The sequence below is a fragment of the Vidua chalybeata genome, chromosome 2 (assembly GCF_026979565.1).
Source record: "Vidua chalybeata isolate OUT-0048 chromosome 2, bVidCha1 merged haplotype, whole genome shotgun sequence".
Taxonomy (NCBI): domain Eukaryota; kingdom Metazoa; phylum Chordata; class Aves; order Passeriformes; family Viduidae; genus Vidua; species Vidua chalybeata.
In genome coordinates, this window is record NC_071531.1 from 74,861,247 (window position 1) to 74,883,065 (window position 21,819).

Genomic DNA, 21,819 nt, shown 5'->3' on the forward strand with positions numbered 1-21,819 from the left:
GCAAACAGTCTTTTTCCTGAAGGGGTATGTGAAATTAGCAAAATTTCCTGAAATGTTAAACAGTTGTTAATGTATTATACATACAAATCCATTTGTAAAAACAAACAAACAAACAAACAAACAAACAAACAAACAAACAAAAACCCCAAAAAACAAAATAAACAAAAAATAACAAACCCAAAACAAACAAACAAAAACCAAAACCAAAACAAAAACAAAAAACAAAACCCCCCAAAACAACAACAACAACAAAACCCCAAAACTAAACAAACAAACAAAAAAAAGCCACCCAGCAGATAGGACTGTTGTTCCATCATTACATTCCAGTTAACAAAACATTTCCTGAAGCTCCATGAATCCCAGCTCTGCCTTACTGAAAACTGGAATGTTTGCAATGTAAGGAGGACTTATTGTTATATAAATTTCCCTATACAACAAGCTGTTACTTTTTGTTTGCTAATAGCATAACTATGAATCTTATACTGAGGATTAATTTTATGACTGGCAACATAGCATGTGAAAAGCTGTATTTTTATCATTGCAGAACACTACTTAAGAAAAGAAGTGTACAAATGAATGTAAAAATGAAAGGTTAGTTACACTGTTTTAAACATTCTTAGAGGTGTAATAAAAACAATTCAAAATAGTGATGGTAGTTTTGTTTAGAAATATTTGTAGATTGTAGTGACTGTTCCATATTCCAGAGTACTGGCCATGGGCTGGAGGAGAAGCATAAGCTTTCTGGCTAGTGTTCAATTCACAGCCTTTCCCTGTGATTTATTACAGGCAAACCCAAGGATTTCTCATTTATCTCTGATATGACATGTCTCGGAAAAACCTGTCATTATTGCCTGCCTTATTATTCCTGTCCCTCTATGTAATGTAAGACCCTTCTTTGACTGTGAGATGGCAGCATTATGAGATATGGGCTCTATTGGCCTGTGTTAGATTTATCAGTGCTTCTTTTGTAAGGGCTTGCAGAATAAGAGTCCCACAAGCCATTATTGCTGCTCTCATGGCTAAACCAGAAAACCTTTATCACACAGCAGCTCTGGCTGTTACTATTGCTACTTTTCTGTGCCACCAGAACAAGCAGCCCACGTACCTCCACCAGCAGCTGTCTGATGACCGTGTCCTTCCGCCCTTTCTCAGGGGTCTCCACAATGTAGTTCCCACAGGGCTGTTGGTTTTGTAGGGCCTCAGTGGTCACTGAGAACTCCACCTGCCCTGGAGGAAACAGGGGTCAGTCAGCTCTGCCAGGCAGAGCCAGGGAATACAAGTTTGTGTTTGTGCTGGGAACTCTGTGATGCATTACAGAGAAGCTTTTCCAAGAGGAGAACTAAATTTGAGACAGGGTTTTGTCTTGATCCAGACGCAGCCTTCCAGATCCAGATCCATGCAGCTCCTTTGTGATGGCCACCCAAGCAGGTGTTAGTCCATCAGCATGAAGAGTAGTGATGGGGAAGGTCTCATAAATCAAATGGTCTTTTTCAGGGAGGCTTCAGAGAAAGTAAGCTTTCATTAAATAATTTCAGACCCAAACACATTAAGACAAGACATTCTTAGCTCCACAATTGGAATGTTTGAGTTCTTTGCATGCCTTAAGGGAATTTGTGATTTCTATTAAAATGTTGGGAAAGCCGTGGCCTGTAACACATCATTTGTTTAGAACCTGGAAACACTACACCCAGTGTAGTGTCTCAACCTCAGGGCTGGACTTCTGACATAGAAAAGATCCTTTCACCTAGCTCCTCACACCAGAGATCTGGTGCCATACACTGCTATCTGATCCCAGTATTTTCTTGTCATCTGGTCTCTTACCTAGAGATCTTGGTGTTACTGCCCAAGCAACAGTTTTTCTTTCATTCACACAGATGCAGTAGGATTCCTCCTGTTTCCCCACTGGTACTGCCAGGAAATCCGTAGATTCGGCCACAGACACGCTGACCTGCCAGTTGTACAGAGAAGGGTTATGAGGTCTGGACTTGCAGAGAAGCTGGAGTTATTGCAGACAATGCAGTACATGGAAATGGGCAGTGGCGCTACCTATTATGGGTATTGCAGAGCAAGAACTGCCTGATAAAAGAGGAAATTATTGAAATTTATACAATTGTAGGAGATCAGGGAGGTAAGTGTAGAGAACAGCATGTCTGGAAAGGAAATTGATTCTGGGAAAATGAATAGCACAGGCCAGTTGTGCCATGAATTAAAGATCTCCCTCACGATTAGTTAGGTGAAGAGATAAAATACCAGCAGTGGGAAAGCTAGTAAGGGAACAAATAAAAGCAAAATAAGGGAACCAGGAAAAGTGGAGTAAAGAGCCTGAAAATAGCAAGCAAAATAGGAAATACAGGGACATAAGTGAGAGTGCATTGGAATGACTGGATTGTTTCAGCTTCATTGATTTTAGAATAAAAATCTGTATTTATAAAAAAACTAAGCAAAGGTGATTGAGATTATGTACTAATCCCTTCCCAAATTTTCTCTTGTCTTTTTATTAGAAAAAAATGCAGGTAAGAATGGTGAAGCTATATAGCTGTCCTCAGTGTTTTAGGGACAGAAGCCACAAATTACTGGAAGTCTGCACATTCCAGCAAATCTTCTGTGAAGTTTTGTGAGACTAAAGGCTGAACACAAATATCTGCCCAGGTGAACCTGGAATTTCCAGTTGGGTATGCAATGATTCTGTGATCTGTGAAGAACCCAGGTTCTCTATTTCTGTAGAACAGTGACATAAATTTGTGATGACAAGGCTGGGGGTCTCAGAAGAAGAGCTTCAATCTTTGAATCAAATGGAGCTTTCAAAACTTTGGCAGGAAAACAAACTCCCTCTTCATTGAATACAACAAGGATTCATACATATGTACACCTATATAAAATTACATTTGCAGATCAGTCATCTGGCTTGGTACACCTTGTTAAAAATGACCTGCTGGAGTCTCCCCATGGCTGTTAGACTGAGCAAAGCCGTGAACCTCCCTTACCCTGATGCAGGCAGGCAGATAGTTGAAAATGGTGGCTTTCAGCGTGAAGGACTCCCCACGCACCACAGAGTAGGGCATGGTGAGCTCGACAAAGAAGGGCTGGAAGGCTTTGAGGGACACTGTTGGGGACAGGCCAAAGCCCGTGTCTGCTGAAGTGCAGAATGCATTGGCTTTCCACTCAGTGATGGTGTCAGGGATGGTCACTTCTAGATCAGCTTTTCCCTCAGAGCTGGTGAGGGACAGAGAACAAGATTTCAGTTGTATTCTGGTATTCATCTATTCTCCTGCTGAGCAACATCTGCTGACAGCAAACCCTTGCCCAGCTGGGATATAGGCACTGGCTTTTACATGTTCCTCTAAAGCATCCTATACTTAATCTCCTTTAAAAATCCCTTTGTCTACTAGAAATACTTCTCTCACTGAAATACCATTACATCCACCGAGGCTTTAACCTAGTCCAAGGTTTTGGCCTATTGACCACATTCTACATTCTCTTGAACACTTACTTCACTGAAACGATGTCCCAGATCCATGTCTCAGGGAAGTACTTCCGGACAGTCTCCATCGGATTGCCATCAACCATATCTTCTGCCATGCCATAACTCAATTCTCCATGCAGATTCATTGCAGAGACTAGCAAATTTATTCAATGACAGGAAGAAAGGAAAAGATGTGTCAAACTCCATTCTAAACCAGGACAACTACTTCCCCTCCAGGTAGCTGTTATACTTAGGTCAAATTTTAAAACTGAAAGAATAGCTTTGACATCTTGGCCACTGGAAATATAAAATTCTCTGTTGCCATCTCAGTAATTAATTTTTCTTAATGTTGCTACTCTTCTTACAGAGATTGGATGAAGTTAAGCATTCTTCCCCCACTGTCAGCAAACCCCTCAGTGCCAAAAGAACCATGCATGACAATATGAGGGCATATTTCTATAGCAATACAGAACCAAATGTGAAACTTACTGTCCCCAGTGTTACCGTGGCACACAGTTTAATAATCTGGTTGAAGAACTGATTGCATTTATACGTGACCAGAAACAGAAGCCACACTTAGCCCTCCATCTAGGAATTTTTAAAAAATGAAAATGGGTCTTTACATCTCTGGCCATCTCACAGTGTTGCATGCTGCTGTGCCTTATGAAAGACTTTTCCATCAGCCTTAGAAGACTTTACATCTTGTCAAAGCAGACAGCTGTCTTGAGCCATAGTCTGATGACAAGTCCTTCATTTCAAAACCAAAGATCTGATCCTTATGAGTAGGAGGCTAGAAGCTGTCATTGGACCAAAAGCTACAATTATTTAATTGGAGCTGGGATACTGCAGCATAAAAGTCAGTAACTGGAAGCAATATAGGTGAGTCTTTTATATAGTCTTTATAATCTCAGATCTGTTTAAGAAAGCAAGCAAAAAAAAGCAGTATCATTCTCTATGTCTTCACAGTCACTGAATCTGCAGAGAAGTGACATGACCTACCTAGCCCCTTATAGTCATGTAAATGGGGAAACTGGGAACAGAGCCAAATTTCTCAGCCCTCAGTGGTAAAATATCAACCCATGAAATTGTACCACTTTCTAATTTGTCTTGGCCCACTTTCGCCCTAGTTGTTCCTCTAGCTATTGCTAGAATGTGGCTGCCTAGAAGCAGATGCTCCTTTTTTAGGCTTTCATAGCTGAACTCAGATCTGATGGGAAAAAACCTCCATTACTTTGTGCTGAAAGACTCCTTTAGTGCCTACAAGCCCTCTGCTGCTGTAGGGGCTGGCATGGGAGTCACCAAGCACACACAGTTCTAGCCAGGCACATCTGGCTGCCTGGGAAGATGTAGGCAGAGGTGAATCAGTTTCATATGGCAGGACTAGGACCAGAAGGGAGGGATCCTGAATTAGGTCAGCATATCTGGACACAGTCTGATCTGCCTGTGTAATTAATATTCAAAGAGGGAAGGAAAGAAGCAGGGTGGTAAATTTTAGGAGGTTGTGTGAGAGGTAAAACCAAGAAGGTACTAGAACCACTGTAACTCCTTTCCATCATGTGTTCTGGGTAATGCTCGCAGAGTTCAGGCTTATGGATCTTGCTGCTAGTGAAGACTTTTAAGCCCAATTCCTAGTAAACAAAGAGAAAGAAGAACAAAAGATATGCAAAAAATGGTTTGAAAATAAACTTTATTTAGTATGTCAAGAATGGATGTACCTAAGTCTGGTGTTGATTAGAATAACAAAGGCTTGTATGTAAATTTCAGATAGGCTGGTTTGACACAGATGTGGAGTATCTATCATCTTATTCTCATACTAAGGCCAAATCCTGGCAAGATCAGATGGAAAGGTAAGGCCACAGGCCTACCTTGGGGACAGCTGCCTGCATGAAAATGGCATGTGTCAAATGTACTGGAGTGAGGGTACCCAAAAAACTTTGTGCAGGACTCTTTGGGTGGGTATGCATGGATTTGTGGGTTATCTAATTAACTGATGCTTTAATGAAGACCTATTTAAACCAGAGAAAGGTTTCACAAAAAAGTGAATGAGGAGTTTCTAATATTATGGCACTAGAGGTAACTTCTCAGGACTGTTTCCCTACCCAAGACCATTTGCAGCTGTGTCTACTATGAGGAGACCTTTCAAAGTTTTAAAGGTTTAGAGAAGCACTCAGTAACTATGTATGGGATAAGTAGATGTGGGATTTGGGCCTGGTTATTTTCTTGCATACAAACATAAGCAAGTTTATAGCAAATGAACTTTTTTTTTTTTTTATTAAAAAGCCCTTCAGGGCACAGGAGAAGAAGAGAGGAGGGAATTCAAAAAGGGAACAAAAGAGAAAAATGAAAGGCTGGTGCTTACTTTGAGAATGTCGTAGGCATCCCCTTCACCATCAGAAGAAATGGGTACGTAGAGAAATCCATTTAATGACAGATTGTCAAGTGACACACATGGATTGACATTGTCTTCTTCCAAGTAGTACTCCCTGAAGCTATAACCCTGGCTTTCCTTCAGTGGGAGAAGATTATATACCTGGGGAAATGCAAATAACAGGGAACAATGCAGCAGGTCACCACTTACAGGGACAGACACAGCCTAAAGTCCACTGGTAAATGCCACCTTCTAAAAACCAAGTGTAAGGAATACAAGTGTAAAAATACATAGCCCCATGTCTATAGTGCTGTTAGTGAGTGCTTGCTTCGTTCTTGTACTTGCTTATTACCAAAAGTAGCCAAGACTCACAGAACTGGGAGAAAGCTCATTTTCAGGCTTCATAAGGAGAACACTCTTGTCCACTGCACGGAGGGCACACAGGGATCTTGGAGAGGTGTGGAGTTGCAGATGTGTGTTGGAAGCCGGAAGACCTTCCTTGGGTGCAAAACTCAATCTCACCTGCAAATCCAAAAGGAAGTTCAAGTAACCACTTTTCCAGACATTGTTACATTATTATTCTGACACTTCTAGCTGTGTGAACTGAGGTCAGCTAGTGTCTAAAGGATATTCATCTTTGATCAATGTAATTAATAAGGATGAGTGATTATCTTTTTGTTTCTATCTTGCTCCCCTTTTTTTTATTTTCATAGCTTTGTAGCTTATTCTGGCCACCACTCCTCAGCCAACATCTGGTCAGAATGTTTCATGAACCCATTGTGAATTCTGCCTTTATTCTGCAAATCTAAACTGAGCTGCTGTCCATAAGACAAACATGGGTTGCACAAACCATGACTTGTACTTACTTTATTGGGGAGGCACATTTCAACCTGGAAATCCTGTGAACTGGCAATGACTTCCCCACTGGGTGAAGTCGTGTACACAAGCATCTGTGCCACGGGAGCAATTGCTGCCTCGACAGAGAAGCTCAACCGAAATGTCCCGTAAGCTAACAGAGAGAACAAAAGGCTATTCAATATGTAAGAGGTTCCAGTATATGCATTTGCTTTCCCCAGATAAAAAAAAGTCAAGTTCACTCCTGATGAACATTTTTAGTTATCAGGGGCTGGCCAACTGTCACATAACTAAAATTTATGGCTACTGCTGAAGACACCTGCATCCAAAGACTGATTGTGAATTGACAAAACACACAAGTTTGGAGGGCCTCTACCTGCCTTCTAGATTCTCCCCAGTTAACATGTGGCATAATTTCTTTATGCTCCTAAGCCTCTTTTTCCCCTCAAGCTCTAAGACCTACAAAAAATAGTTGAGGCATAAAAAAAATATGGCACCCTTTTGTTGCAAAGGGTGGCAGAAGAAATGCAAAGAATGGCTGAAAGAATAACTTGGCAAAGTTACTGCTAAGCAAGCACTTATCTGGAACACCAAACTACTGCTCCAAACACAGTAGAAAATGCCCCTCTGTGCTGGAAAACTCTATCAGGGCCTGAACTTTATGTCACAATCTAGACAAGGTGACAGAACATCCCTTGGTACTAGCCCAGGTGGGAGTTCAGTCACTGCTACTAGTGAAGATACTGAACTTTGTACAGCACATGAGATCTTTTACTGCCATAATCTGCTTATATCCACTGCAGTGCAACTCCTTCTCACAGACTTACAAAATGTCTTCCCTCTTCTCATTTTCAAAATACATTTAAAGTTGCATCACAGCCTGTCTCTCTTACTAAAATGTGTAATCCTTGGATATTTATGTGAATAAATTTAAATGTCTTGATTAGAATATAGGTATGCATGTGTTTGCATGTGTACAAGGCAGGAACAATACAAAAAAAATTAGGGGTAGTGAGGGAGACAAAGAAATGGAGACACATTTTTCCTACTTGTTGTACAAGTGTGTCTCACAACAGTGGTAAGCATCCACAATCAGAATAGGGTAGAGTGGCCATCAGAAAGTGCTGTTTTTAGGCTAAAACGTTATACTTATTTTTGGTTGAATTTTCTAACATTTTATCATTAAAAAGTAGCACCTGTTAGAACTCAGAGAAAACAAAACTTACCAAAGACACTTAATCTAAAAAGACGTAATTTTGAAAATTCAAACATTACATGCAAAGTTTGAATGAAATGTTAAATTCAGTGTTTGAATTGAAGTAATTTATCTATATCCCCCCTGCCCCAAATTACCATCAGAAACACTAAAAAGGCATAGATCTGCTCACCATCTCCAGGATTCACAGTCAGATCATGGGTGTCAGCTAATACGATTTGTCCCTTGGCCATCACCTGTAACAGAGAAATCTTCCTGGAATTGTTGTTCCCAGTGTTGAAAAGAAAAGGAATGTTCACTGGGTTAATTGTAAGAGTGTGAGCAACACCAAGAAGATGCTAAACAAGTGCCAGGCTGGAATTTACTGGGTCTCTGGAGACAAAAATATTTTTTCCCAGGAGGATCATACTTATCTCTGCTTTTGTACATATTACATATATAGATCAGGTTCAAATGCATTTTGCCTCTAACCACACGTAACTCTTGGAGTCATCTGCAAATTTCTAACGATTTGGAACAGACTGGAGGTCAGAAAGTTTCCTCATTCCGCTCTCAGTTGCATCATGAAACAATATGAAGAAAAATTTCACCAGGATTAGTTTTATACATGCACAAAGTTGGGACAGAAGACCACAGGATGCAAAGAATAAGAGCTTGAACAAGGTACCTGGAGTCAGGCAGTAAGCAGTCGCCTAAATGCTTCCTGTAATTCCCTCATTTCTAGAAGAAGATTCCTTTTGCACAGTCAAAAATGTTTTTTATTCAGTTACTTTTGATATGGAATATTTATTCCATAACACTATATTTGAATTTCAAGATGTGGCATCCACATCTGTAAAAATGGAAATTCTTTTACTGTTTGTTTACCCACTGTATGTACTTAATTAAAATCACTTTTCCCAGGCAACTGGGATAAACATGTATCTTGTCCTTCCATGAATTGTTAGAAGTCTTGAAAATAAGCACATAGACATCTCTAGCATAGGTTTCTATTTCTTTTTTTGCATATCAGCCTAAGTCCCCTGATGTTCTGTGCAATCCACCGGAACTGTAGTGTCTGTTCCACTGATATTTTTATTGTTCTCCAAAGCTACTCTCATCTTCTCTGCTACTGTCATTAAATGGGATAACCAGAAAAACAAATTTAAGGAGAAAGACATTCTATTTGGATATTCATTTGAATCTTCCTGTTCTCCCAAGAGAGACTGACATGTCATTGTTTGGTCACAGTTCAATTAGTCTCTCTTTTCTTTGATCCCCAGAATGAACAAATTCATCGTTCTTAATGCCAGAATGTTACAGTCTGTTCCAATTACTGTGGTCTCCCAAAATTCTGCACATAGAAGACAGAGAAAAGAGAAAGATTAGCGGAGCTTATTTAGATTGCAGTGTTGCAGGCCACACTTTCCATTTCAAATGCTCTCCATCATTACTGGCCATCTAGCAGTGCTCTGGTTGCTCATCATGGAACATAGCTAGAGGTTACACAGTACTTTCTGTGACTGTAGATCAAAGTAACCCCAAATAGGTCTTACCAAATAATAAATTACAATTTTCTTCTGCTCCCCTATGGCCTCTGGTGTGAAGATATAGTGCACCTGGACCTCTGTTGAGGAGCCACAACTTAATGTCCCGGGCTTTGGCTCAATTTTGAGGAAGCTCTTACTGAGGGAGTAAGAGCGAGTTACTCTGCGCGTGGTATGCTCGTAGGATGGTGTCATCCAGTCGCTGTCATAACAGTTTAGTTCAGGTTTATGATCTGCCTGAGAAGGAAAAACAAAAGTTTCATAGCCAAACAAAATCAGCTATAAAGTCACATAAAAGTCCACAGAAAAAAATTGGATATGTTCTATATTTCACATTCTTAGGAGATTGTGGATAACATGCAGAGAAGACACAGAGAAGTGAGGTGACCCACCAAGAAACTTGCCTTACTTTCCAATTGGCAGAAAAGACTGATAACCCATGGACAGACATTTCCCCTGTTGAAGAGAAAGACAGAGGCCTACCCCTGTCTCTGCCACTCACTCGGATTTCCAGGGAGAGTTCTGTGAAGCTGGTGGTGTCTATGGAAAACCAGGATTGTCCTTGCTCATCTGTAGTGTAATTCCCTCTGTATTTGTTTCCACCCACAGTAATCGTGATGGTTTCATTGGCAAGTGGAGTATCAGTACCATCGACCAGCTTCACCTAACAAAGCAATAACAAACTTCAGGTTTTAGACTAGCAACAGAAAACAATTCCCAAGTAATACATCCTCTTCCCTTTTTTCCTACTTGTCAGCAGAATATTTCTTGATAGAGAAGAACAAAGGAAAAAGATGTGGAAATGTGTGAGGCATGCCCTGAATTGTCTGAGGGAACAACTGAGAAAATTCTCAGCAAAACAAACCAGTCAGCCTATGGAAATGATCTATTAGGATCCTAAGTTTCTCAGTAGTTTTAACTCCCCCGGCCAGCTTCATTTGGGAGATCCACCATGTATCAGCTGCCTCTTGAACCATGTAACCCACACACCCACTACTCCATCTGATGGGATTGTGCACATGTGTGTTTGCTGTGCCACTCATTGCCCATGGTCTCAGAAGTTCCCTACCGTCCCAAAGAGTGGGATCCCTGGTTTGTACACGTAGTCCAACAGGTCAAAGTGGATTTTGCTCATGGTGGATGTGATACCACAGGAGCCTGTTCCAGTCATCTCTATTCCTGAGACGGAGCACAGTAAAGAGGGATTATTAATGAATTTCTAGTTATGTTACTCCACCTTCCACATGTTTGCCTTCCACATGTTTGCTCCTGTTATGGCCTGCCATCATTTTGCCTTCTTCATGTCCTACATACCTGTGCCATCTTCTGTGATCTTGCCTTGTACCTCAATGCTCATCTCATATCCCTTGCGTAGGAGCTGAAACACCTTGGTCCTCACCACACCAGAAACACACCCACGAGCATCTGCCTAAGTGAGCGATTGGAGAGAAAATCGGAATTCTGTGAACAAAGTTTGTGCATTGAGGAATGAGAATAGATACCCCAAAACCAACATGCTTAACTTCTGTTCATGAAATTCCAGAATTTCTGCAAGGGTTGTCTCCAAAACCAGAACTTGTGTTCACCCTGTTTCCTAGTGTTTCGTCCACATATTTTCTGTGTTCCATGTGGTACCTGACACACAGTTTTCCAAGGGCCACACTGGTTTCCTTGTTAATTCCTTCCTGCCTTAGATTTGATTTTCTTCCTGTTTCTTCCATTGTCTTCTCTCTTTATCTTGTTGCTCTTTCTCCTGTACTTGACCCATATACAATACCACCTTATCTTTGTTCCTTGTTCTCTATACAGCCTTCTTGTTTTCTCCTCATCTTTGCTCCTTGCTCACAGTCAGTCCCTCTCACAGTTAAAAAATTCCTTCAAAGATTCTTTTCTCAGTTTGTGGAACAATAGCAAAGACCTCATGGCTGGCAGCTGGTGGTTTGTCACTAGTTTCAGTGGGGTCAGGCTTTCATCATCGGTTTTGTTTCCAGTTTAATGATCTTTCTGTTAAGAATGCCTTCCTCTGAGATTCTCTGCTTTTCCCTGGAGAGAATGCTATCTCTGATGCCCTACTATCTCCAAACATATTTGGTCTTTCTTGAGACAACATTGCCCATTAACCTTCAGAAAAAACACTACATTTTGATCTTGGGACTCACCCGCCTAGTGAATTCTTCACACACAGATTCTGCTTCCTTTCCATAACAACTTGAAGCAGACTGGGAAAATTTCCGGCATACTTGGACATTCACCAAGCCAGGAACAGGCTTCCCATAGGTGTACCTAATCACAGTGTGTTAAACAATGTATCAGATAGGGAGACAATCAGTCACAGTCACCCTCAGACACATCTCCTTAAAGACCTCTGTGGATGATTTCCTAATACTTCTTAAAGGATGACTAATCTGACATTTTAATAATTTCCATCACTTCCATAGTGAGATTCTTCCATCATCCATGGAAGATACATTCACCCTGTTCTAGGTGGTACATCTCTGCAGAAAAGGTTGACTTCAGAAAATTATTTCAGCCAGGAGCATTTGTGTATTACAATCTGCTCAGGGTTCAATGAAGAAATAGAAAGGCAACCAGGTAATCAGAAGGAGCGATTTATGAGAGAGTTAAAAATGAGAACACTGGGTTAGCATCACCAATTTAAATGATGTCTGATCTGACATCTTGGAGTATTTGAGGGTTCAGTATTGGCAGAGAAGCTCTAACTAAAGAAGTGTAAAGACAGAAAGAGAAAATGTGAAATAAACTGGGAAGAGGAAGATGCAGATTTGTTTGACATAATCTTTTAGGGAACAAAGGGAAGACCCTTCACTTTGACTGTTCAGGTCAAGCAACACATGTTCAGGACTGACAGAATGAAATAAGTGTTCACTATATGCCTGGAAAAAGTTTAAAAACCTTCCCGAGCACTTCTTTTGGTCCTCAGCAAAAAGGCAGAGTGAAGGATAAGCAAGAGAGATTTACTGGAGCTCTGTGACTCACAGACCACAGACAGACACTGGAAGCTCGTTGTCCTTAATAGTGATCATCTCTGGAACCTTCACCAGGACCTCAAACCTGGGCAGCACTATATGGAAGAGAGAAAGTCTGGTGTGAGAAGAGTGAATAGGAGCTGTGTACTACACAGCAACCTAAGCATAGAGCAGGATCATCTTCATATGAACCTCTCTGTGGTCTTCAGTATAGATCTCTACCCCTTCCATAGGTTTTCTCAGCCTTCACCACTGTTTGGGTTCAAAGGTAATTAAGGAAGTTTGTAGTCCTTACCTTGCCTTATTGGCAGCACAGGCTTACGTGGCACCTGACAGCTGAGCAGATCCCTCACCTGTGTCCATTCACAAGAACACACTGGTCCTGTGTGATGTCTTCACAATGCATAATTTGCAGGTGGGACTTGGAGCAGCACGTTCCACCTTTGTAGTTTACCACCTTAAATTACCACCTTTGTAATTTACCACATTGAAATGCTCCAAATCATTGATTCTCTTGGCTGATTCTTATTGTTCTGGAGATCCAGAGTTGCTCCTAAGCTCACTAAGATGATATCACTGTGGGATATTGTCCTGCATACCCAGAGAGTTCAAGTGAATCTAGCCACAGACTCTCAGATCTATATTTTCAAGTGGAAAAGGCAGCATTAGAGCTCAATATAAAGGGGCACAAGTAAAATACATATTTTGTTCCTGAGCATTATGTTACATCCCTCTTCCCATATTGCATCCTACAGCCCTACATCTCCAACTCCTCATGCCCAGGACTGGAATGAAGCATGTCATGTCCTGCTTCCAGGTGGTGCAGCTGAGGGTTTCTTCACAGTGCAAGGAAATAACAGCAGAGTGGGTGCACATCCACGAAATGGAAAATAACCCTGGGTTATACAGTTTAGGCATAAATTTGCCTCTAAGATGGGAGGCAAGGCTCAGTGTTTCAACCCCAGGGTGCATTTCCTCAAAAGACGGTAAGAGAAATAGCAATGGGAGAGACTCATAAGAAAAAGACTAAAGGACAAAGGAAAGAAAAATCAGTTTAGGAAGAGGCTAACAAAGGGACATAACATCTTTGATTTTGGGGCATTCAGAATAGTCTTTGTGGGACGAGGAACAGGCCATCTGTCACCATGGCAGGTTGAAGCCTATAGCCTGGTTTGTGGTCAAATTATTTACCATGTCTGACACGAAGCCAAATAAGCCATCTCCCATGGACTTCAATGGCAATCTATGAGCTGCATATTCCAGAAACAGCAGGTCCTGATCAATGGATCTGCTGTTTCTGGAATAAACATCTGGTCTTCATGCAGAGTCAGTGAGGAGCCTGGGAGTGTGAAGCACTGGCCAATCAGCCTTCTCAAATGTGCACTACAGTCAGAATACACATCTACGATCACCCAAGAAGCTTTGTTAGAGAGCTGAGGGTTAAAAGGCTCCGTGCAGCAGCATATTTCTCCTTACTCAGTCTCTCCTAGCAGTCTCTTTGTAACATTCATGGATTGTTTTCAATCACAAGTTTTCTACCAAACATGTTTTCTAAGCTTTCACAGAAACAAGGAAGAGCAAAAATAGAGAGGACTACAAATGGAGAAAGAGACCTTATGCAGATGATGAGAGAAGCAAAATAGAGCCACCAAAATATTGTCACCTCTTATGTTCATATCTAGTGCTGCTTGCAACAAGCTGCTGGACTGGAATCAACTGAGACAAAGCCAGCTGAAATTGATGCCACAAGCCATACACAGGAATTCTGGCATGTCTTGTGCTCCCCAGAGCACTTTGAGCAAATACAAGCTTGAGCAGGTTGCAGAGATGCCATAAATTCAGCAACCACTTCTGATACTTAGTGCTTTCTGGCTCAGTCCCTATGAACCCCATTGCCTGCTATATTCCATCCCTCCCTTCTCCATGTTGTTCCCAGGAAATTCCAAATTGAGTGGTCACAGTAAAAGGCATTACTGCCAAATTCCTCTCCTTACCAAATTCCTCCACACTGAAGGAGTGCTCCACATGGGATGAGAAGCTCTTCTGCACAACTATTTTGTAGAAGCCTTGGATGGGATCCGAGGTGAGGGGGAAGGAGAGCTGTATAAAGCCTGTTTCTAGTTCCACCCCTTGCCACTGGTACACACGGTTCCTCTGGGGATCCTGCAGGTGAGGGTAACAGTGTCACAAGACAGTACAGGAGAGTGCCAGGGACAGAGCAGTGCAGTGCCCAGTGCATGCACATCCCAGCTGGGAAATACCTATCTATTTATTTAACAATCTGTAATTATTTAACAATCTGTGAGGTTCTGAAAGTACTTACCTGCCAATTCTGCATAACTTGCATGCAAGAAAACTTTTAAACACTTTTGTGTTGTCTCCCCCTCAGCTGTACCTACAAAGGATGGGGCCAAGAAGCTAGGCAAGACAGTCTGGCAGGGTAACAGAAGGGAACAGAATTGATATCAGAAGTAAGTGAAGCACATGGAGAAAAGGGGGAAGATTCAGCTTCTTTGACTGGCCATACAGCATGCAAAAGTTTTGGTTTACCCCTGTCTGGAATGAAGACTGCTGAAGTACCAGTATACAATCTGCTGAGGAATCAGACACCTGACTTATCTATGGGACTGAGAAATGTACATGTATAAGAGTCCTAAGCTAGTGGTCAGGTGGGGGAGTGGTGACAGGAACAGAGGAAAGTATACTTCCACATATAGGCATCCAGCTGATCCTCCCTTGTATCTCCATGCTCCTAATGCTGGAGCTGAAGTCTCACCACTACAACATTTGTGTATTGCTCATTATTGACCATCAATAACTAACCCTCTCAGCCCCAAATTTCTTGTAGAAGTCACTGAAATAGCACAGTGGTTCTGCGTAGTTTAATGCATCCTTGTACCTTGGCTGTCACCAAAAGTTTATTTACTCTAGATAGGTGTGTGACTCAAGGTATGTGACTATGTGCATTTACTTCACTGAGATATTATCTCAGGGCTTAGGGAAAATGGAGATGTGAATGATATTCTCCCAGTTGGAGGTCATCAGTCAGGGGGCAGAAGAGGGGGCCGTGTGCCCAAGAAGACACCTGGGAGGGTGGCACAGTCAGTAAAATGCATCCCATGGCTCTGACCAAATCCTCTTCATCATCATGTTTCAACCCTGCTGAAAAGCTCACCTCTTATTGTGAGGGACACCACTGAGCTTCCTTGGAAAAGGAATTCAAGAAAATGCTTACAGTAAATGTTTGCATTTCAAGCTGGGCTTGTGAACTTGTTGAACATTCCTGTGATGTACCTATAGGGAAGGCCTGAAAACCAGTTTGCTTTCTTCTTCAGAAAGGTGTTCTATTTTTTAAAAAATTCCATAAGCAATAGGTCAGGATAATCGTTCAGAAGTAGCAGACTCATACAAACTTCTGCCTTTGTGCTTCACTAAGATAAATTAGTGACATCCAGGGTGTGGATTGATGGACATTTATTTCCTTCCTATTAGAAGTGCTAATGCTTAGGCTGTCACCTTTCTTCACTCCTGTCACTCTTTCCTTTGGTCCAGTCCAAATTTCATGTAATCATGTGCTAAACTGTACTGACAGATCTGATCTGGCTGAAGAAAGTACTCTAGAGTAAACCAGTGAATTTTCTGCCACAGGAGTTGCCCACTCTACAAGAATGCCTTGTAAAATCCAAACTGTAAAATCCAAACAAAGGGCAGTACTGGGCTGAGAAGGAGCATTGAGGAAGGGAGAAGGGATGGTGAGGATGAAGGACAAGGCCTACATAAGCTGGCTTAAACAGCATGGACAAACACCACACTTTATAGGCTAGAGCTGAAAACACAGATGGCCTTCCTGGGATTTAAAAGTGAAGGCTTTCATGGCATTGACACATACATACAAAGGTTATGAAATTATTCAGCTTATTAGGCAAAGACATATTTCTGGAGGTGTATGTCTGCAGAAGATGTATTTGTTCTTGCTCCTTTCATTAAATTCCTGTAGTCAGTAAAGTATCATCTCACTGAAAGGGAAGAGACTCCATGAGACATCTCTAGTACAAGGTAACTCTGAGATGCTCCCTTGGCCTGCGAATCCACCTGACCTCCCACTGTCTTACTCTTCTTTCTCCAATATTCACAGATCATCAGTGGCCCACCAGCTCTGCAGCTCTTTTTTGGAAGTTGTTGATGGGAAGGGAGAATGACAGCACTCTGAAAAGAGTATACAAAAAAGCAGCACAGCCTGGTTTTGGCCTACCTTATGCCTCCTCTGTTGTGATGACTCTCCAGCTCTAGACAGAGATGGTGCAGAATGGAGACAGCAACCCCACACAGCAAGGAACAGTAAAAGGACTGACTACACAGGACTCATTAATCATGTAAACCAAAATAAATTTTGTGCACACTAATTTCAGGGTCTGTCTATGTCATCATAAATTTTTTCAAAAGAGGATATCCCAAATAATTTTGTAAATTTTGGGTTCTCATCTGAAAAAGTGAGAGCTTGAATTATTGAAACATCCTTCCTATTAACTTTTGCCTGCCACTGAAGTTAAACCATAAAAAAACAAACAAACAAACAAACAAAAAAACCCCAAAAAAACAAACAAACCAAACAGACAAAAAGAACATGCTTGGGAGGACAGGGGATATCTACTTACCTAATTTTGTTTCTTTGGTTTTGGTAGCTTATTTAACACTGGTCTCTAATTTCAACCACACTTGGCAGATAGAAACACTTAGTTCTGACTGGAAGAGGAATAAACCATTTTGATGACCTCTAGCCAAGTGTAGTTCTGTTCACAGCATGGCTTGTAATGGTTAATTAGTTTTCTCCTACAGCTCATTCTGTGATCAAAGAACCATTATTGGAACTTATTTTGATGCTCAGCTACTCAGCCTTCCTTCAACCAAAGAGAAAGGGTCACATGCCTGTGATTTTTCTCTTGCCCCTCAGCCTGAAAACACCACTGCTGGGGACTGGTTGCTCTGTGCCTGCACATTCTTCTGCAAATAATAATGTAGTTATCCACTCACCTGAACGTAGACAAAGGGAAACTGTGGGGAAAGAGCAAAAGAAAAATCAATGTTAGAACTATTAATCATAGGGAAGTAATTTCCAGATTTGGACTGAAGGGCAGAAGAACAAACTTCTTAGAAGTTCTTTGGGTTGTTCCCTTTCTGTACTTGCTCTTTTTCCTTGGTTCTTGATGGCTAAAGGAATCTTTTCTATACTATTTTAGGGCCCTGACCTTTTGTCTTACCACTGTATGAAGATGTGATGAAGTACAAGTTTTCAAAGAACTTGTCTGCACGAGGAACTGATTGTCAAATAAAATAAAAGGTGGTCTTGCACCCCTGACCAGTTCCATAAAATAGAGTTCTTGTCATGCTGCTCTCTAAGTGTGGGATTTCACCCACTGCCAGAAACAACTGCACACTTGTCACTACCAATGGAAACTTGTCCCACACATTTTTTTCAGTAATGACAGCCCTGCCCACATGCTTAGCCAGATACATTGATTTGCAAATCTGGTTTTAAACATTTATATGCTTCTGAAAAGGAGGATTTTTTTTTTCAGCCATTAGAGACAGGTGGAATGTGTCCTAGGATAGAATATGGAACAGGAAAAGCATGGTGTGAGAGAGTATCATATGCTTTAAAGGCTGTCTTCAGTGGTTCTGGATGATGACAACAATGGTGTTAATTTAAGAATTAAATCTCCTGGCTAACAACAAGGAATTGAGGCTCTACCTTCTCATTCAGCGGGTAGAAGTCTTTGTCCAGAGAGACGATCCGAAACTGAACTGAAGAGTGTCACAGAAAAAAAGGAAATTCCACTGTTAAATTTGTAGCCATCACCGGGAAATGACAATGTTTCAATAATTTATTACTCAGATTTATTGCATGGATCAACAGGCTCTGAATTGAGATCTCTAAGTAATAGAAACAATTACTTCAGGCTCTTTCTCTTGCAGACAGTGAGGGGCAGATAAATTTAGAAGGATAATCAGGTCTTGGCTGAATTGAATTATCTCTTGGGAGTGCCTGTCCTGCTTTGTTGATTCTGGTGCAGCCAAGGGAGACTATGCTTTGCAGTCATCCCAGTTTTGTGCCTCTACTTGAGTAAAATGAATTGGAGCCTGTGCCTACATCTGGCTGAGATGCTGTGCCTGGAGAATGAAGATTAGGAATGATGAAAGTGCCATGAACTAGACCTCAGCTGACAGAAATAAGATTTACTGAATACCTTAGATCCTCCCCCCGATGAAGAAACCTGAAAACTTTAATACAAGTATGGCACCTCTGTAGAATGGAGCCCTTAAGATTTTTTGCTGTCAGAGTCAATACCAGCCCAATTCCTGGTACCTGTCTGTCCGGGCTTGTAGATGGGTTTGTCTGTCTGGACGAAGACCAAGCTTTCAGAATTCTTGACCAGCACTGACTTGCGGCTCTTGAACTGCAGTGTGTCCCCTGTCACCATCACCGTGAGAAACGCCACTGATGTGCTATTGGATTTTGGAAGCTAAGGAGGAGGAAGAGGATAAATGCTTTACTGATTCACCCCATTGCACTGAGTGTTGAAGGAAGAAGTGCTAGCTGGGTCAGAAAGTTCCCTAAAGGGACAAAAAGACTCAGTGCAGGGAGCAAGAAAAAAACTGTTACCTTCCATCATTTATATACTTTTCTTAGATAAATACTGAACCTGATCTTATTCCATCACATAATTTATCAAAAAAGAAAATTAACCTAGATTCATTAATTAGGGTATGAATCTGTTGCTTTCATTACTCACCAACCAGCCTTCTGCAGTAAAAAATTGGGAATAAGCTCCAGAAGCAGCCATATGACTTCATGGACCTCACTGTCTTTAACAATCCCCCAGCTTCTAAAGTTTTCACTCCACGCTGACATTTTTCATCTCAGGCTTACACATATCAAACAAACATGGGACACATTCTGTCAGTCAAAGTTCCAAAAGACTTCTCTTAACATATGCATGCAGAGAAGTATCATGTGGGACACAGAATTTGATAATGGGGGAAAATTAGTCCTCGTAAGATTACCACTGTCAGTTATCCACATTGAATTAATTTTTTGTTTGACTTAGCTTAGGGGTCTCTGATTGTAGTGTGTCTTATTTCCCATTTCTGGATTGTTTGGATCTACTATGCCACATCAATAAAAACAAGAGAGCATCCCACAAGGATGAGATACTCACAGAGAAAGGGATGCAGGTGAACACATCTTTCTCTGACACCACATCATCAATCAAGCTCCTGTTCTCCCCATGGTACTCGAGTGTGGCACTCAGCGTCACAGACTCGTTCAGGTAGGTCAGCTGAACGCAGATTTTCTCATGAGAATTTGTGTGTATCAGAAAGGGCACCAGCACCATGTACTGCCTGTGAAGAGAGGGAAGCAAGAAAGATCGGAAATGTGAAACAGTTTTAAGGCAACAGTATTAAGTGAAGGGAAATTAACAAATCAGCATGCCTAATCTATTGCCATGCCTGTGAATTGCAGTGCATATAACATGAGCATTCATTTTATTTTGGGTTTATACATATTAAATGGTCTAACTAATTAGCCTAAAAGCAGGAAAATGCTTGCAGTAGAAGGAACAATTTCTATGCTAATAGAGAGCACTTTACAAGGGATATTTTGTTTGGTTTCACAGCAGGGAGTAAGGATGGTTTGAAAAGTTTCAGCCTGTTAATTGAATTTTGTATATCCCACAATCTCCTTTTGAGAGTCAAAGGCATTAGCTAAAAACAGTTGAGGGAAAAACCCACCCACTTGTCTGGCTGCTCCAGTCTTTGCCTATCCAGGTTTCCAAATCTTTCACTTGCTGAGCAAAGATGTGAATGCTTGCACTTTGGGACCTTATTAATACAAGCACACAAAGGATTTTGGGGTGTAGTGTTTTATTGCAACTCAAGTGTACTTGCATCTTCAAAGACCTTTTGACAAAAGTCCCTCACAGAGGACCCTTAAACTAAGCTGCCATTCAATAAAAGGGATCATTTTACTAATAAATCAAATTATTAATTCTGTCCTGGATTAATTGGTTGAAAGATAGGACAGAAGGGGTAAGAACTAGTGAAAACCTCCAGAGTTTGTTGAGACCCCTGTTCTTCAGTACATACCTAAGTGATCTCAGAAGTACAATTTTCTCATAATTGTGCAGGATAAGGAAATTCTAAAAATTGACTTAGATATTTGTGGAAAAGATTTTTTGTATGATAGAACTGAGTAACCAAACTAGCAAATGAACTGTTCATAAAAGGAAAATAATAAGTGAGCTCCTACCACTCAGACTTGACCACTGGTGGTCAGCCTTGGAAAATTCTCCATCAGTAATAAGTAACAAACAGACTGTCTGGAAGTGTTCAGAAAGGAATAGAGGAAAAATACAGATACGTCCATCCAGAGCTACATTTTTGCCTGGGCTCTGAGGTTTCTGGGGAGTCCTAAAGCTGTTGTGGAGGCAGTGGGTTCCAGGCAGTACCTGCATTTCCTTCACCACGAGGCATCACATTGATGAAATGTAGCAAGGAGCCTGCTGGCAACTCTGCTCAGCCATGCTGCTGCAGAAGCTGTGAAAGGAGGGAACTCCAGCCTCCCAGAGAGTGAGTTACAACTTGTGACTCTCTGCTTTCTCCAGCATTTCCTTTCTTCCACAACCTTCTTACCACAGCTTCAGCCCATGCTACTTCCCTAATGCCATTCCCCCATTCCCCCTGTCCCCTGTCAGTGGCACTGGCAACGTGACAATAACTTCCAGTCTACAGAAAGGACACCATGACCTAGTTTGTGGGGAATTTGGCCTCATTTCTCTTCCTCTTCACTGTTCTGCTGAAATTTTGGCCAACTTGCAGAACTTCCCCTTAGGCTGGCTTCCCTGCCTTTGAAACAAAGATATAAACCATGCTGTTTATAGACTTTTCTTTAGGTGTTTTGGGATGTGTTGTTTACAAGAGACAGATGAATTAAATTACCTTGAGAGTTTTAAGCAACTGTGGTCACAAGCCCCATGTATAGACATTCCAGGACAAAAAGCATCTGGATTGACAAAAGAGACCTCAGCATGCAACGAGATATTCTGACAAGAGAGGCAATGACTCTGACAGAGACATGCATCAAGGAGGAATAGGAGACCCTAGAGATGGTGGCTGAGGCAAAAATGGTGAGTTTGTCTATGCAGGGAAGGTAATACTGTAGCTTAAGGTGCAATAATGTCTGTCTGTGTATTGACTCTCAGCTGCTTACTGGAACAAGCACCCAGCCAAAGAAGGCAGCTAACTTCATCAGCCCAAATCCATACTTGCCAGTTCAAATGTTATTATGGCCTCACACTTATGACCAAATGCACAATACTCCCAAGCATTGTCCACTGCACTGTAAA

The 21,819-nt window shown here is 41.4% G+C and overlaps 1 protein-coding gene across 4 annotated transcripts in view; it reads right to left on the reverse strand.

Annotated features, from left to right (window-relative positions):
- LOC128784726 (alpha-2-macroglobulin-like) overlaps nucleotides 1–21,819 on the reverse strand; it is a 37,155-nt gene that overhangs the window by 13,151 nt on the left and 2,185 nt on the right. For 2 of the 4 annotated variants that reach the window (XM_053936576.1, XM_053936575.1), the window contains exons 2-21: nucleotides 19,633–19,816; nucleotides 18,780–18,936; nucleotides 18,165–18,217; nucleotides 17,447–17,467; nucleotides 14,410–14,578; nucleotides 12,426–12,510; nucleotides 11,588–11,711; nucleotides 10,743–10,857; nucleotides 10,498–10,607; nucleotides 9,931–10,092; nucleotides 9,438–9,665; nucleotides 8,075–8,138; nucleotides 6,698–6,840; nucleotides 6,204–6,353; nucleotides 5,823–5,993; nucleotides 4,992–5,091; nucleotides 3,491–3,617; nucleotides 2,985–3,213; nucleotides 1,822–1,948; nucleotides 1,106–1,227 (exon numbers count right to left, since the gene is read on the reverse strand). In XM_053936576.1, the coding sequence (XP_053792551.1) occupies nucleotides 1,106–1,227; nucleotides 1,822–1,948; nucleotides 2,985–3,213; nucleotides 3,491–3,617; nucleotides 4,992–5,091; nucleotides 5,823–5,993; nucleotides 6,204–6,353; nucleotides 6,698–6,840; nucleotides 8,075–8,138; nucleotides 9,438–9,665; nucleotides 9,931–10,092; nucleotides 10,498–10,607; nucleotides 10,743–10,857; nucleotides 11,588–11,711; nucleotides 12,426–12,510; nucleotides 14,410–14,578; nucleotides 17,447–17,467; nucleotides 18,165–18,217; nucleotides 18,780–18,936; nucleotides 19,633–19,816 (2,641 nt within the window). The remainder of the gene's footprint in view (nucleotides 1–1,105; nucleotides 1,228–1,821; nucleotides 1,949–2,984; nucleotides 3,214–3,490; nucleotides 3,618–4,991; nucleotides 5,092–5,822; nucleotides 5,994–6,203; nucleotides 6,354–6,697; nucleotides 6,841–8,074; nucleotides 8,139–9,437; nucleotides 9,666–9,930; nucleotides 10,093–10,497; nucleotides 10,608–10,742; nucleotides 10,858–11,587; nucleotides 11,712–12,425; nucleotides 12,511–14,409; nucleotides 14,579–17,446; nucleotides 17,468–18,164; nucleotides 18,218–18,779; nucleotides 18,937–19,632; nucleotides 19,817–21,819) is intronic. The other 2 variants (XM_053936578.1, XM_053936577.1) reach the window with 2 other exon arrangements.